Below are 15824 nucleotides of genomic sequence, written 5' to 3'. Positions count from 1 at the left end.
ATTTGAATTCCAATAAGTCTGTCATTTCCATACCAGCTTGATGTTTACCAAACCACAAAATTTAAACCCGTTTGCACTGAGATCAGAATTCTGTCCATAACATTCGGTTCTAAATTAAAAATATTCTGCTGCATTATTTGTGCATATGTGTTTGAGTTTGTGTGTGTGTGTGTGTTTTGGAAGGTGTGTGTGTGGGGCGGGGTGGGGGGTGATTGGAGACTCCAAGCCAATTACCACATCCACCAGACAGCCTCAGACTGCCTGAGCCTTCCTTCCAATAAGAGCACGGCTGCAAAGAGCTGGGGCCTGAGGTGGTTGCCATGGCAACTCAGGGGCGGCTTTCATGGCGGATGATGCTGGGGTGATGGATTACAGTAATGGGATGGGGTGTGCAGGCAGGGAGGGGTGAGTGGAGAGAACTCATGCATAAATATATTGGAAATGTATGAATAAATCTGAAATGCATAGACACAGATGAGGAGAGTGGATGGAGGATGTTTGAATTTGGCCCGTTCCACACCTTTGCACTGCCGCGGGTCTGAAAATCACAGACGTGTGGCTTTAAGGAGGAATATATTCTCAAAGAGTTCCTTATGAAACAATTTCATAAAGATATCTGTGATAGTGTACTTAAATCAACTTGTGTGATGATAATATGAACAATTTTACGGTTTAAACCATCTATTTAAATAATATGTAATATGCTTTATAACTCATACATTTCTTCAGATGGCTTTACTGAATTCTGAACTGCTACTGTTTCACCTTGACTGTCAGATGTATGACCAGTTTTTTTTTTTTTTTTTTTAACTCAGCCTAATTAATTTGAGATTTATTTGTATATAATGTATATACATATACATATATATTCTCTTATTTTTCTATCTTTTTTGTATTCTGAAGGAATCTGAGGCCCAGAGACCTGCTGAGTTCTAATGGCACATGAATTCTGTCACTATTCTGCCATCTAGTGTTAGTTATGTGTTTGGAGTCTCTGAAAAGAAACCCAGACACAACATGTAGCCTACATCAAGAATTTGCAAATATACCAACTGTTTAACAGTTTTTTTTTTGGACAATAGTATGGCAGTATGGCAGCTGATCATAACAAACTTCTAAATAAATCATCTTAACCCACAAAAACCTGCTGCTTTACTAAATAAAAATCACCAATTTGACAAGCACTAAGTATAGCATGAACCAGAAATGAATCCTGGATTTAGCTTAAGGGGTTCATTCATTCATTCATTCATTCATTCATTTAATTGCAATGTGCGTTCATTAGTGATTGATTGCAAACTGCCATTTCCAGGTTGTGTTTTTATAATAGACTTAGTCCTTAGTCATTTAACAGTGTTGTTATTGTTAACTAAAACATTTTTATTAATTGAATTAATTGTAATAAATAATTTAAACACTAATTCAAAATATTAAGGCATGTTGTAATAGTATATAAATAACTCTAAAATAACACTGTTTAACATGACCTGTGTTGAAAAGCAATGAATCATTAATACTTCTCTCCGCTGATAAATCATCTGGAATCCCTCCTCCTCCTTATCTCCACCTTTATTTCTTAACACTTTTTTTCATTGATTTTTTTACTAAATTATTATGAGTATTCATAATTATATTTAGATGTCTTGCTTTAGTCCAGGGGGGTGTTAGAGCAACAGAGTCCCATGCTCAAGCCCCTCCATACTGGACAATAAGCTAAATTTGTTTACCTTATCTCTTTTGATATATTTAGCTAGAAATTAAACATGCCCAATATTAAAAATAAAGTAGTCGTCCTTGATTTACCTTTGATGTGTGATCAGGAATGCAGTAAGCACAAACTGGAGGACACTGTTTTTTTTTTCTTTTTTTCTGTTAATCAGAGCCTTTCTCGGGTTACGTCAGGGTCAGACACCAGTGCTGTTCCCATGGGGTCACTCTTGAGTCATGGGAAACAAGCACACTGACAAACACAACCTTTGCTGGAAAAATAAAACATAAAAAAAATATCTGAAAGAATATATAAGAATAAATAAATATATTCAGTACATAAACATAATTATTTATATATACAAAACTTTTGTGCTTAACTACATGCAAGTTAATCTGCAACTTAATTTAATTATGTTATCAACTAATCCAACTAATTTTGGATCTAGCATGTAATCTCTAACGCTATCAGTCATGGGGAGTGAAAACAGAGAGGAGTGATAAAGGAGAGCTGTGTTATAAGACATTTCTACTCAGTTGCATTTAGTCTGTTGCGTTATGGAGCGTTCTTTCATTGTGTGTGTCCTCATTGGCGTGTTCCTGAGCCCTGCAGATGGACATGTGGTGGCTAATTTCTGGGATTCACCTGATTGCATCAAGTTCTTCTACAAGGAGAAAGTTCCAGATTTGGGAGCTTCCATGCCGGATGTGGTCCGTTTATGTCAGCGCTTCCTAAACACATATCACTTCGCCACACTGTACAACACACACTACCACACAGCTGTCTATTCTGCTTACATATTTCAGCCAAGCAATGGTGGAGGCAGAGAGACGCGCTGGTTTATAGAGCCACAGGTGAGTTAAATCTATTAATCTATAATTGCATTCAAACAGTGTGGATTGTTGCTTTTGGTTCCTGTTAAACATCCAGTTGGTTTCTCACTTCAATAAAACAATAAATTGATTTTAAATAGAATAATTTCTATTTTCTGTTTCTGATTTTCTATTTGAACTCTGAACTCTGTTATCTTCATGTTTTCATAAATGGCAGGAATTTATTTATTTATGTGGAAAGCTGTATTTTTATATGATCTTTTTTTAGTTATTTTATTTGTGTTTTACTGTAAATTTGGCTTAAAACTGATAAAAGGCTGTTGGAAACTAATGGTTTTACTGTGACAACTAGTCACAAAAGGTTGTACTTAAATATTTCTTTATAGCATTTTGTAGGAAAAATGGTACTGTACACAGAAATTGTAAAATATAATACATTTTAAAATATAAATAATTTTAAATATAAATAACAAAATATTAGATAAATATATAATACATATAATAATAAAATATTCAAATAAAACATTAATATATAATACAATTTTACCCTGAAACGCTCACTGGAGTTAAAAAATACTTCTAGTTCCAATATTGTTAAAATGAAGGGGCTTGTGTTTATTAATTACTTTTAGTTATGTTATTGTAATGCTGATGTCTCTGGATTAAGCCATTAAAATTATGACGTTTTGCTAGTTGGTGAATCCCTCATGGTCTAAAGAAATGGAAGATGGGTATAAGCTGTCGCAGCAGAACCCAGACATCTATCTAGGAGAAAAACAGGCTCTGAATGAAGACTACACAAACTCAGGATTTGACCGTGGACACTTGAACCCCAATGGACATCATGCAGGTAAAATTAAGTATTTCATTATGCCTTCACTCCTGTTGACCTTTTTAGGGACTGAGGTCATAGTTTCAGAAAGATCAGATAACATTCCGCATTATTACTTCTATTGCCAAAGTTAGAAGTTAGTATTGTGGACACTTAAGGCCCGTTCACACCAAGCACGATAACTATAAAGATAACGATAAAGATATAGTTCTTAAAAACCGTTCTCAATATTAAAGAATAGCATAGTTCACACCACAACTATAACGATAATGATACAGAGGAATGATATAATTGTGATCACTTTCAAAATGATTTTCTTTCCAGCTGATGAACGATAAAAAACTGACAGCCAATCAGAATCCATCCTGCTGTAACGAGCTCAAGGCGCATGTGCGCTTAGAATAAACAGACTATATAGTTCGCTGGTGTGGACGTTAATATCGTTATTTTTATAGTTATCGTTCTTGCTGTGAACGGGGCTGTAGTGATAATATACATTGAAAATGAGTTTTCCTGAAATCACCTCAAAAGTGAAATTGTTTGTAATGTTTACTTTCTTTTCTCTCTCTTTTATCATAACTGCTTCTTGTTAGTTCCAAGTCGTAATGCCACCTTTACCCTGACAAATGTGGTGCCCCAAAAGCCCAACGCTGAATCAGAACGCTTGGAACAAACATGAGTCTAAACTGACCAGCTTGTTTAATGGCAACTGTCATCAGGCTTATGTGCTGGCTGGTGCCATTCCTTCTTCTAACAACTGGATCATCAAGAACAATGTCAAAAGGGTCAACATCCCAGAGTACATCTGGAATGCTTACTGCTGCGTCGATCAAAACGGCCGCCCTATTCTAAGCGGTGCTGCAACTGCCCTAAACACAGAGCTGAATGTAGTAGTGGAACGCACCTTAGATGAGATGGTCGACTTCCTTCAGCAATTCTCTGATGCACCGGTGAATGAACTGTTCAGCGGCCAATGCAAAGCTTAGGCAAGCACATTCACTTGAATTGGTAACACTTTATAATAACTTTCATTAATAAATCATTAACAAACATTACATAATGCTTAACAGATCATTAGTTAATATATATTCACATAGCTAGAAATATGAAATAATGTACTCGTTAATGCTTACTAATTGTCAGACTCTGTTCCGTGTTTTGTGTGTTTTGCTCCCCATGTGTTTCTATGCCCATTTTCATTAATAAATCATTAACAAACATTATATAATGCTTAACAGATCATTAGTTAATATATATTCACATAGCTAGAAATATGAAATAATGTACTCGTTAATGCTTACTAATTGTCAGACTCTGTTCCGTGTTGTGTGTGTTTTGCTCCCCATGTGTTTCTATGCCCATATTTGGTCCTTCCCATTCCTGTCCTTATCATTTGTTCCAGGTGTTCCCCGTTTAGTTCTATTGATCCCAGGTGTGTCTCGTCATCCCCTCGTCATGTCATGTGTATATAATGTGTTCCCTGTTCTTAGTTCGGCGTCCGGTATTGTTTATGTCAACCTCCTCTGCTACGTGTGTTTTCCTGGTTCCCTTGATGTTAATAAAGTCTCCTTGTTGATGTACTCCACATCTCCTCGTTCCTTGCTCCCTCACAGGAGCGAACGTGACAGAATACCGGACCAGAAAAGTAAGTGGCACCCCTTCTCCCCGTTTTGTTTTAGTTTTGAAAAGTTTTTTTGATTTCCTGGTTGTTTCTCACCACAAACATGGAAGAACGAGCTATGTTCATCACCGTGGCTAATGCGAGCCACGACCCGCTCACCTACGCGAGGGCATTCGTGCCGCTCGCCCTCGCCAGCTCTCTCGATGGAGAGACCCTTGGGATGCTGTTCCGACTCGGGATCACCTACCATCAGCCAACGGAACTCCCAGACACCACCAACTTCGATTGGAAGGAGGCAGTCATCCGGTGTCTGGAGAGTCTCCGATCCCGATCTGGAACCCTGCCGCCGGCCGTTAATCGGTCAAGTCCGTCGGCCGTTCATCAGTCAAGCCCGCCGGCCGCGGTATTCTCAAGTGCGCCGGCCATTCCTCAATCAAGCCCGCCGGCCTCTGCATTTCCAAGCCCGCCGGCCGCTCCGATGTCAAGCCCGCCGGTCACGCCGATGTCCTCTAACCAAAGGAAGAGGATGAGGAGAAAAAGTCTGTTCTCCGCATTCATCCTAGCCCCAGAGCTCGCTCCAGTGTCTGCACCAGCCCCAGAGCTCGCTCCAGTGTCAGCTCCAGCCCCAGAGCTCGCTCCAGTGTCGGCTCCAGCCCCAGAGCTCGCTCCAGTGTCGGCTCCAGCCCCAGAGCTCGCTCCCTCACCCCAGTGTCGGTTCCAGCCCCAGTGCCCGCTCCTCGTAAGCGCCTTCCAGAGCGAACCAGTGCCCGCTCCTCGAAAGCGCCTTGCAGAGCGCCCCCCAGTGCCCGCTTCTCGTAAGTGCCTTCCAGAGCTCGCTCCAGTGTCGGCTCCAGCCCCAGAGCTCGCTCCAGTGTCGGCTCCAGCCCCCGAATCCGGCCCAAAGAGGGCTCCAGTTCCTGAATTTGGCCCACGGAGGGCTCCTGTTCCCGAGTTTAGCCCACGGAGGGCTCCTGTTCCCGAGTTTAGCCCAGAGAGGGCTCACGTCCCCGAGTTTACCCCTTAAACCTAATGATTAACATATGATTATTAAGTTAAAATGCTTACAAATGTCATTAAACTTTCAATTCATACGATCATGCACTTTTTAAAAATCTAATAATTTAACAGAAATTATACAACAATTACAAGCTTATTTGTTTATGTACTTTTGAATGCTAACAAATTTCAATAAACTCATAATCATAATCACAGTCTGTAAAGGTCATATATTTGGTCTTCGTTTGTTGTGTAGACTTCTACTGTTTTCACATCTTAACAAATCATTTATTAGTTATTTGTTCATGTTTTTGCAGTACTCAATCTAAAGTGGAAACTATTAATCTTTTGTAAATGTTTATAAACCTTTACTAATCATTAGTACATTTATAAGCAGTCATCTCAATGGCAAAAGTGTCTCAGATGTCCTGAATTCACCCTATTTACACATCTTAACAAATTATTTATTCCTAATTTTTTCATGTTTTTGCAGTACTCAATCTAAAGTGGAAAGTATTCATCTTTTGTAAATGTTTATAAATCATTAGTCACTTAAAAGCAGTCATCTCAATGGCAAAAAGTGTCCCAAATGTCCTGAATTCACCCCATTTACACATTTTAAATAATTTATTAATTATTTGTCCATGTTTTTGCAGTACCCAATCTAAAGTGAAAACTATTCATCATCTGTAAATGTTTATAAACGATTACTAATCATCCAGTACCTTTATGGGCATTGGACTTTTAGCTGCTGTAACAACATCTGTGTAAAGGGATTTTTAGTTAAGTTTATGTAAATGCTTCTTAAAGACGTAACACACATTGTAAGTTGGGTGCAAAACATGTTTTTATTGCCTCAACACTTATATTAGTAACTATATCATTAAACATGGTATTGTTTGAATCATACATCAGTAGGAGAAAACAAATAATTTTTTCAAGAAAATACTTGTTTATTTATCAAAACAATGTAATATAAACAGATTGACCTTTGTTCCCTTATAGTAATTAAACTGACCCAGCTACACTTTTGACCCCTTAACCAACATTTAAACCTACCCATACCACACAACCCTAACATTACCCGTATCACACCACAATAGCAGCAAAAGTGTTGTACATTAACAAAAGCTTTTAATTATTGTATAACATCTGTTAAAATCATTTGTAGATTTTCAAGATGTGCATGATCATATAAATTAAAAGTTGAATGATATTTGTAAGTATTGTAATTTCGATTAATTATCTGTTGATCATTAGGTAATGTTTAATAAGTTTAGTAAACATTAACAACCACATTATCTCATGTTTCTAGCTATTTGAATATATATTAACTAATGATCCGTTAAAAAATTATATGTTTGTTAATGATTTATTAATGAAAGTTATTATAAAGTGTTACCCTTGAATTTATTAAATCTGTTGAGCATTAGCAACAGGGCTTAATTCTGTTTTTTCAAGGCACATCAACATTATGCACCATCCAGAGTCTTCTAAAATAATATATTATGATTTACTCTCTTGGATAAGAAAGGGAGATACACAAATATAAAATACCATGCCATACAGTTAAATTGACTTTTTGAAGTGCACTTCATAATACAAGTAGTTTTTAGCATTTATGTATAGCATATGCTGTGTTTTAAACATGCATGTTCTGGTTGTACTTAACCTTAGTCCACTTAGCTTATACCCACCAATAACAAGTGCTTTAAGTCTTATTCTGAATATTTCAATTTAAGCCACATTCTATGCTTTACATTCATAAGAATCAATTGCTCATCCATGTACTTAAGCAAAATGAGAAACAATAATAATTTCAAATGACATAAGCATATATAATCTTTTATACTTAATCTTACCCATTATCTACATTAAAACATATTAAAAGTTATCTTAGATGTTCTCATGCATACTGGAACATAGGATGGTCACTCCACTCAGGGAGATGAGAGATTTTCTCTTGTGTGCTGGGCTGGATGGGCCAACCCCACGCTTTGAAGAAGGGGCAAAGATTCAGGTTGACCACTTTGGAGAAGGTCTCAGCATATAGATTCATCTTGCCTGCATTGTCTTTTGGCACTCCATTCATATCATGGTAGACTGTAAAAACTTTCTTGAAAGCATCCCAGCCAAATTTTTCCTGAAGCTGAAAAAAATTAGATGTGATGATGGAAGATGAGAGAGAAAATAGGTATATATACTTTTTTATATATATATAAAAAAAAAAAAGTTAATTATTACTCACAAGGCTCACAAATAATGCATTATTGCTTCAAACGCTCTTAAAAAATCACTATACTGGCAATAATGATATAACAAAATATGTACATTATCAAAAAAATTATTTTAAAACTTGAGGAACATGCTTTTAATTGATTAAATGATCTATTAAATTATATGCAGTCTGTCCGCACCTGCATGTAAGTCTCAAGTGCCGTCCACATACTCCAGCTTTTTAAATCCTTACCGCCACTGCAATACATCTTGGTACGAGCCTGACGGTTTTCTAGAGTCATGGCTGGATGAGCATTAGACCTATTCAAACTCAGCACTTCCTCATGTACGTACACTGACCACAGGTTGCAAGTGCACTCAGTGGTGTGTGGAGGGAACTCCCAAACTCCACGCTGCTGGTTATGACCTAGCTCGTGAATGGCTCCCCATATACCACTTTTATAGGCTTCCTGTACATTTACTAGTGCTGGGGCAGAGTTAGAGTGCATCATGATGGGATATCCAGCATGCATGAAACCTGCAAGGGGAAAAGGGAGAACGGTGTTATCACCAGGACAGTGTGAGTGTAATTAATATTAATAGCATGATTCTTTTGTAATAGTGATGGTTCTTTATCCTAACAAAGATACTGTGAGTATTTAATAGTACCACCAACCGTGAGAGATCTGAACATCTGCAACAAACCGCTCCTTACGGGGGAACTTGCCAGGCCTTGCTGCCAGGTCAGCAATGCTTCTCATTATGGTATCCCAAAGTTTAGCCACCTCATCAGGACGGTCCAGATTCCTTATAAATTCTGCTTCTAAAGTTATGATGATGTTCTCAAATTCAAGTTCCGCCCAGGGGGCAGGTGCCTGACGGATCCTGTCCACCCAGTCAGCTACACTGGTCTCTCCTGAGGGACACAACAAGTTAGCATTGAAAAGTTTTACCATACAACGTTAAATGTTCTGAATAGAAACCTCACTGTGATGCTCATTCAGAATTCTTACCAGACTTGAAGTATGGAGCCTGTACTGAGACCTGCACGACAATTTCCACCCCATCCACTTTGCTTTGAGGAGGTGCTATTAGGTAGATGAGCCCTCCCCATAGATTGCAGACTTGGACCATCTCGGTGTCCAAAGGGAATCGCTCATGGACCACAGGAGCCCGTTTCAGAACGTTTGATCCACCAATGTTATCTGTTTGGCAACCAAGCTGCACCTGCATAGAGTGTTATCCCCTCATGTTAATAACATGCTCTCCAAGCCTATGAACAACAAGGCTGTATCTATTATGGCAAGTATAGTTCATGCAGCAACTATTCCTTGATTGGATACATGTATAGACTTTATTAATCACCTGCCAATTTTTCCCAACGATCTCTGGAGGTACTGCTATGTACGTCTTCATACCAGGAGAAAGATATAAGCCTGTGCTTATCCATTCTTCACAAGCTGAAACAAATAATTGCATTCTTATTTTATAGTGTTCAAGTTTTTTGAATTTTGAAACTTAAAAATAACATTCAAGTAATAAAATAAAATAAAATAAAATAACATTTGGCGGGAAAACTTTCATACCTGCAGTGTTGGCACTGATCCGAACTCCTGCATTAGACACAGTTGGCAAGTTAGGTCTGCCCTTAATGATGTATGGAAAAAGGGCATCAGGATCGGGTGACACTTTGTATACCTCAGTCCCAACGTGGAGCATCAGGTGGTCTTTGGCACTTTGAACAGGGCAGTTACTACACACTTGAGGAACACCTACCTCCTTCACTATGTCACTAAGAAGTGCTACCATTGAAGTATAGGCGGCACTGTCATGAGATCGCATGCGAAGGTAACTGGCACAGTCGTTGCCCAGCTGTTTCAAGCAGCTCTGTTCATGATTAGTCAGTTCTTGCCCCAGGCTTACATGTTCAGCAAACCGATGCAGCATGCTACGAAAGTGGTACCCCTCTTTACACCTATGCTCTATTTCTGGGGCTTTATATAACCCTCCACCAAAGGTGCTGCCTAAGAGACACAGTCCCATCTTATTAAGAATGCGATTTCCTGGATAATCGGTCATCACATTGCAGCCACAGTGGGTCTGAGCCCAATACCAGGCATGACCCCCAATCATAAGACCTCCACCTTCAGAAACAAATTCTTGGATCTCTGCACACTGGGCATCACTGTATGAAGTGCAAACATAGACGCTTAGATCTTCTTTAAAACCAGTCAACTGGCAATCTAAACCAGATTTGCTCAGTACTGTGTGGGCTGCCTTTAGACTGGGTAGGATCCCAATAACACCCTTGCGACCCTCATCAAGCCACTTGATTGCGTTTATCAGGAAAGTTGACAGAGAGTCCCGGCCCATGTAGCCTTCATGTGGTAGCAGAATTACTCGACCTTGCCCATAATAGGCACCAGCAATAAATGCTTTTCCAGCTGGAGTGGCTGCAATGGGAAATGCTAATGGTCCGTGCACCATCACCTCAGACGCTATAGCCCCACCTTGGACATCAAACTCAGACACACCTTCTAGGAGGAACTCTAGGTCATCTTTAAAGTCCTTGCCTATACTGAAAAGTAACAATTGAAAACAGTTGGTGAAATGTATGTTTCTTAAAGAATGGGTAAAAATTAAGAAATCTCTGCTGAACTTACGATGCAGCAAGCCAATTAGAAGGGATGTTTCTTGGAACAGGAAAGATGCCAACTTCTCCTTGGTGTTCCGAGAAGTAAATCCCTGCAACACTACACACCTTGTTTCCTGGGAAGTTCCTTATAGTGTTTTCTTGCGGGTGGGCTTCAGCCCATCTCCAGGCCTGGCCGGCAATGATCAAGCCACCCCCAGCTTTGATGAAAGCTATCAGATCCTTTGCACAGCTCTCGACAGTGTAAGCATCTGTGATATATATAGCTAATCCATTCCGAAAGTCTCCTAGCTCTGTCTTGATAGGGCAATAGTTCAAGTTTCCAGCTACTGAACGTAAACTCTTCTGAATCCCTACAATGCCAGCATCACCGGTACATGGCATGAGCCACATTAGGGCATTCTCTATCAGGCCAGGGAAGTGTGTTAGGTATTCCTCATGTCCCAACACCACGACACGTCCGTGACCGTAATGAGATGCAGCCATCAGCACCTGACCTCTTGGATTCATGGCAAGTGGAAAGGCATTTTCACCTATTAGTACAAGATCACTGGGCACTGCTTTCCCTTGGAAATCAAGCTCCTGCAGCCCATACATGATAGTGTAGTAGTCCTGTTCACGTGCCATGGTGGATTAGCTCTGTTTAGTAAGTCAGTTCAAAACAATCACTCAACGTACAGTTTGTTCAACCAGAGCTTGTGAAGTAAAATGATACTGATTGGTTTTCAGTCCTACACAAAAACAGAAAATTAGAGAAAGAAAATCAAGTACATTTAGAAACATACAGAGCTGTAATTTTGTAACAGTAAATTCGTTTTTCATGAATTACACTGCTTAACATAGTATACAAAAATCCGAAATGATTCAAATCACAATTTCAACTTTCTATCCTTTCCCAATTATGACTACATATGTAAAAATTGCGATTCATGTCTCACAAATGAAACTTGCTATCTCATAATTTCTACTTTATTCTAAAAAGAGCATTCACTGTACACACTCACCTTCATCTGGAGATACAAATATGTTCTTTCTTGCTTAGCTACAGTATGTGTAACTACTGTGAGAATGTGTTTGTGGATATGACTATGGCTCACCTATAAGGAGCACACCCAACGATCACACCCATAAATACACCATTCTCATTTTGTTTGTTCATCCAGAAACCACCATCGACCACTCCCTCTACAGTATTTGACATGTTTAACGCTATTTAATTATCTTTGTAGTATAGACTGTTTGAGGTACATGCTTGACTTCATGTGACTATCCAGTAATAGTTATCCATAACAAAGCTAATACATTTTCACATTTATTAAAAAATTGATTAACAGTCATGCACAGCTACTTGAAACTCTGAAATAAAATATATTTTTAAATTAACATTTTTATTTGATTTTCAATTATTTCTCTCATTACTGCAACACCATCTGCAATTTGCAACCTAATATTTTTATTGTTTTATTGAAAACAACATATTTTCAAAAGGATGCGGCAAACCGGAATGAACATAATGTATAGATTCTGCACATACATTTAAAAGCAAACTACTATTTTTCCATTTATTAAATAAACATTAAAAGAACACATGTAGCTGTAATAATACATAGGTTACGGAAATGAGGTCAATGATTTCGGTAATGATAATAAGTATACTAAGAATGAGGTATAGTTATAAAGAATATAACATTTAATTTAGAAAATAAATTAGATAATTCACAATAATGGATTCAATTTCAATCAGTTTTATTTCGCAGTGCTTCAAAAATACATAACATGCATAGGCTAAAAACACCAGGGGCTGTATTCACAAAACATCTTAAGACTAAAAGACATTATTGTCTGTTGGTATGTGGACACTAATATTGTTATCGTTATAGTTATCATTCTTAGTGTGAACAGGCCTTTAGGGCCCAATGTCCTTACTAATGGAGAAATATTAAAACAACTGACTTGTGAGAACATTTTACGTGTCCTCGGTAGTTAAAAATATTATAAATATTTTTATATTTAAATCTAATGATTTACACAGGTTTCTGTGAGGGTTAGGTGTCAGGTTAGGACATGGAAAATATCGTAAACCTGACATATAAAACAGTGGAAGCCTATCAGATTTCTCACTAATATAGTGAAACAATATTACTCAATGTACATAATCAGACATTAATGAAGTACATTTCCATAGAAAATTGTTAATCTAATATTTTTTCTAAATGTAGTAAACCTGTTTCAGTAATGATAATCAATTTGTCATGTACATAGTCTGACAAGAGCATTTTTAACTTTTAACTGGAAATATAAAGAGATCTGCTTACCTCGTATCTATTTTGAAGGTTCTGTCACATGTGTTGCTTAATTCAAAATCAAGATTTACTTTAAAAAAAATTGTGTGTGTAAACGGTCCTTAAAAATGTTGCGTCATGACACTTAATTTTTCCACTATTGTGTCATTATTATTATGTATGAATATTCAGTCATATTCAGTCTTGTCTATTTACTTTTTTCAGAATATTTTCATTTTAATCTGTTTAAATTACAACATTACAAATTCAGAGTTGGCCGCATTGCGGTAATTACAATTTCAACCGAAAATGCAGTAAAATGCAAAAATAATTAACTGCTATGTTTAAATTACTCTTTGTGCAAGGCAGAGAACAGTATTGTCTATATTATGATATATATTACTAAATTGCATGTTTAATATTTAAAATAATTAGTGTTGTGGTGTTTTATTAGTTTTGTGAGAATAACCCAGTCGTAGTTTGTGTAGTCATAGATGACGCATTTCACAGAAAACTGCATATTACTGAGAAATGGAAAAAGACTCTTTTAGCTTTAAACTATCCATCCAGTCAGAGGAACGAATTAGTACAACATGACCACGATTTAACTAAAACAAGGGAATGAATTAACAAAACATGGCCATGAAGTTGTGGGAATTAAATCTTAATTCATGGCCACAATATCTATTTTTCTTCTGCATGTCATGTGCGGGGCTCCATAGCTTTGAGACAAAAACATATGCCAATTTAAACTAAACTATTGGTACTGCAGTATGCAGAGTCAATAAACTGTGTTTACCAAGCCATAATTATTAGCAGGATATCCTATCTCATGATAATACTTATGTACACTTAAGATTTGTCATCTAACAGACGTAAAAACAAACTGAATAGACATACAATTATTTTGTCAGTACACTTTGTACTGATTGTCAGGTACGACACAAAAAAAGTTTTCAACGCCTTTTTCAACACAGCCACTATTTAGGGGGAACAATGCTTCAATACCATTATTTGTCAGCTTAAAGTCTATCTATCTATCTATCTATCTATCTATCTGTCCATCCATCCAGACTATATGTAGTTTCCTGCTAGTTGTGACTAATTAAGAACACCGTTTTGCTGATTTTTTTTTTTGTGGAAACGTTGCCACATTAGTAAATGTAACTGCAGTAACTCTGGTATGGCAGAAAGTAGTTACCACTGTAACGAATGACAAGGGTCACTCCCAATGACATGGGAACCAAACAATGAATGTCGCTGTTCCACATCGGAAATATTTACGTGTCGGACCACAAAAGCGTGCACAGAAGGGATACAGCTACGGCCGAAAGTTATCAATAAATACAATTTTCTACCTAATAGATTGTGTTTTATTAACGCCTGCACCTACCCCAACCCTAAACCTACCCCTTACAATAATGCAAATGCAGTAATTGTTGTTGTTCAGTGTGACAAATATGACGCTATATATTGATGTGCGCATGCCCAGTAGCCGCGTCTGAATCCTTTCTAGCTTTAACCGTGTACAGCAACTGAACCGAAAGACAACTAGTAAGCCCTATTTAGGTTTTGTATTGCGTTTTTAGCAAAATCATGGTGGTTTGATTGAAATATAATTTTGGGGGACTTTGTAGATACACGCAGGTTGTAAAGTTAGTTTGAGCCTATATTATGAGCCGTCTGGTTTCAAAGTCCGACTGAGTTCACTGCCTTTACTCAAGAAACAATGAACGATGCATTAAAACGAAGTTAACGTATGTAGCTAATGAGTTGCAGTTCAGGTATCTATTCATAATTAGAAATGTTCATAATATTAAATATTCATAATTAATTTAGCTCAAATAGCACGTGTACGGAAGAATGATAATTTAGCATTTAGTCGGGCTATTTGAATCTTAATTGTACTAAGTTATATTTCTTATTGTAACTTCTCCTCCTGGAGTCCAGCTGTTGTCGTCCGTGAATGGAGATGGAGTGCATACTAGTAAGTGTGAATGGAGCTCGGGTAGAGCTGGCAGATGGTCGAGCTTTAATGTTAGGTCGAGGCCCTGAAACCAGAATTACTGACAAGAAGTGCTCAAGGCATCAGGGTGGGTTTTTAGATCACATCACACCCATTGTAGTAATCCAAAATTTGGACATGTCACGTTTGTTTCTGCTCATAAAGAATAACGGAAGTGCGTCTCTTCTTGACAGTCAAACTTGTGGCCAACTATGCCAAACAGGAAGTTCTTGTAACGCAGGTAAAAACGAAACAACAACAACAATGTATGTTACAGTTTACTGAGAGAGACAGTTTTATTAATAACAATGTTTTGAAATTATTTTCTAATACATAAATATACAAAAGCATAAGTTAGTACAAGTCTTCCTGTGTTTCCACAGCTCGGGCCCAACCCTTCTTCCCTGGACGGTCAGTGTTTGGGACGTGGTGCCTCTGGATGTCTGGCAACTGGTTGCACACTGTACCTGGTTAATCAGTCCCACCCGTTCACTGTGGAGTTTGCTGGACATTCAAATGAAAAGTCTCCCTCTCCTCAGAAGAAAGGAAAAGCAGCAGATGAAAGCAGAGACAGACAGAAAATCTCAAATGATGGGTCGGGCCCCAAAAAAAGCATCCAGGAGTATTTTTCTAAATCCCCTAAAAAGGTATTAAGATCCAGACTAGTGATACTGTTT

The 15824-nt window shown here is 37.8% G+C and overlaps 2 protein-coding genes and 1 pseudogene across 3 annotated transcripts in view; 2 read left to right on the top strand and 1 right to left on the bottom strand.

Annotated features, from left to right (window-relative positions):
- Positions 1-2258: 2258 nt before the first annotated feature.
- On the top strand, positions 2259-4413 carry LOC107749651 (endonuclease domain-containing 1 protein-like; annotated as a pseudogene).
- Positions 4414-7341: 2928 nt separating this feature from the next.
- LOC107749645 (TRPM8 channel-associated factor homolog) lies at positions 7342-11540 on the bottom strand. The gene is made up of 7 exons (XM_016564805.1): positions 10871-11540; positions 9794-10785; positions 9573-9667; positions 9221-9434; positions 8884-9123; positions 8408-8745; positions 7342-8139 (listed from the first exon to the last, which is right to left on the bottom strand). The coding sequence occupies exons 1-7, from the start codon at positions 11485-11487 to the stop codon at positions 7897-7899; spliced, it is 2739 nt and encodes a 912-aa protein (XP_016420291.1). The 5' UTR covers positions 11488-11540; the 3' UTR covers positions 7342-7896.
- Positions 11541-14583: 3043 nt separating this feature from the next.
- LOC107749649 (bifunctional polynucleotide phosphatase/kinase-like) overlaps positions 14584-15824 on the top strand; it is a 9212-nt gene continuing 7971 nt past the window's right edge. Inside the window, exons 1-4 of one of the 2 annotated variants that reach the window (XM_016564811.1) lie at positions 14584-14696; positions 15093-15235; positions 15342-15388; positions 15531-15794. In XM_016564811.1, the coding sequence (XP_016420297.1) occupies positions 15109-15235; positions 15342-15388; positions 15531-15794 (438 nt within the window). In that variant the 5' untranslated portion in view covers positions 14584-14696; positions 15093-15108. Of the gene's footprint in view, positions 14697-15087; positions 15236-15341; positions 15389-15530; positions 15795-15824 lie in introns of both variants that reach the window. The other variant, XM_016564810.1, reaches the window with a different exon arrangement.

Source organism: Sinocyclocheilus rhinocerous, unplaced genomic scaffold, assembly GCF_001515625.1.
Source record: "Sinocyclocheilus rhinocerous isolate Xijiao unplaced genomic scaffold, SAMN03320098_v1.1 scaffold1101, whole genome shotgun sequence".
Taxonomy (NCBI): Eukaryota; Metazoa; Chordata; class Actinopteri; order Cypriniformes; family Cyprinidae; genus Sinocyclocheilus; species Sinocyclocheilus rhinocerous.
This window is presented reverse-complemented; position numbering and strand designations above follow the sequence as displayed.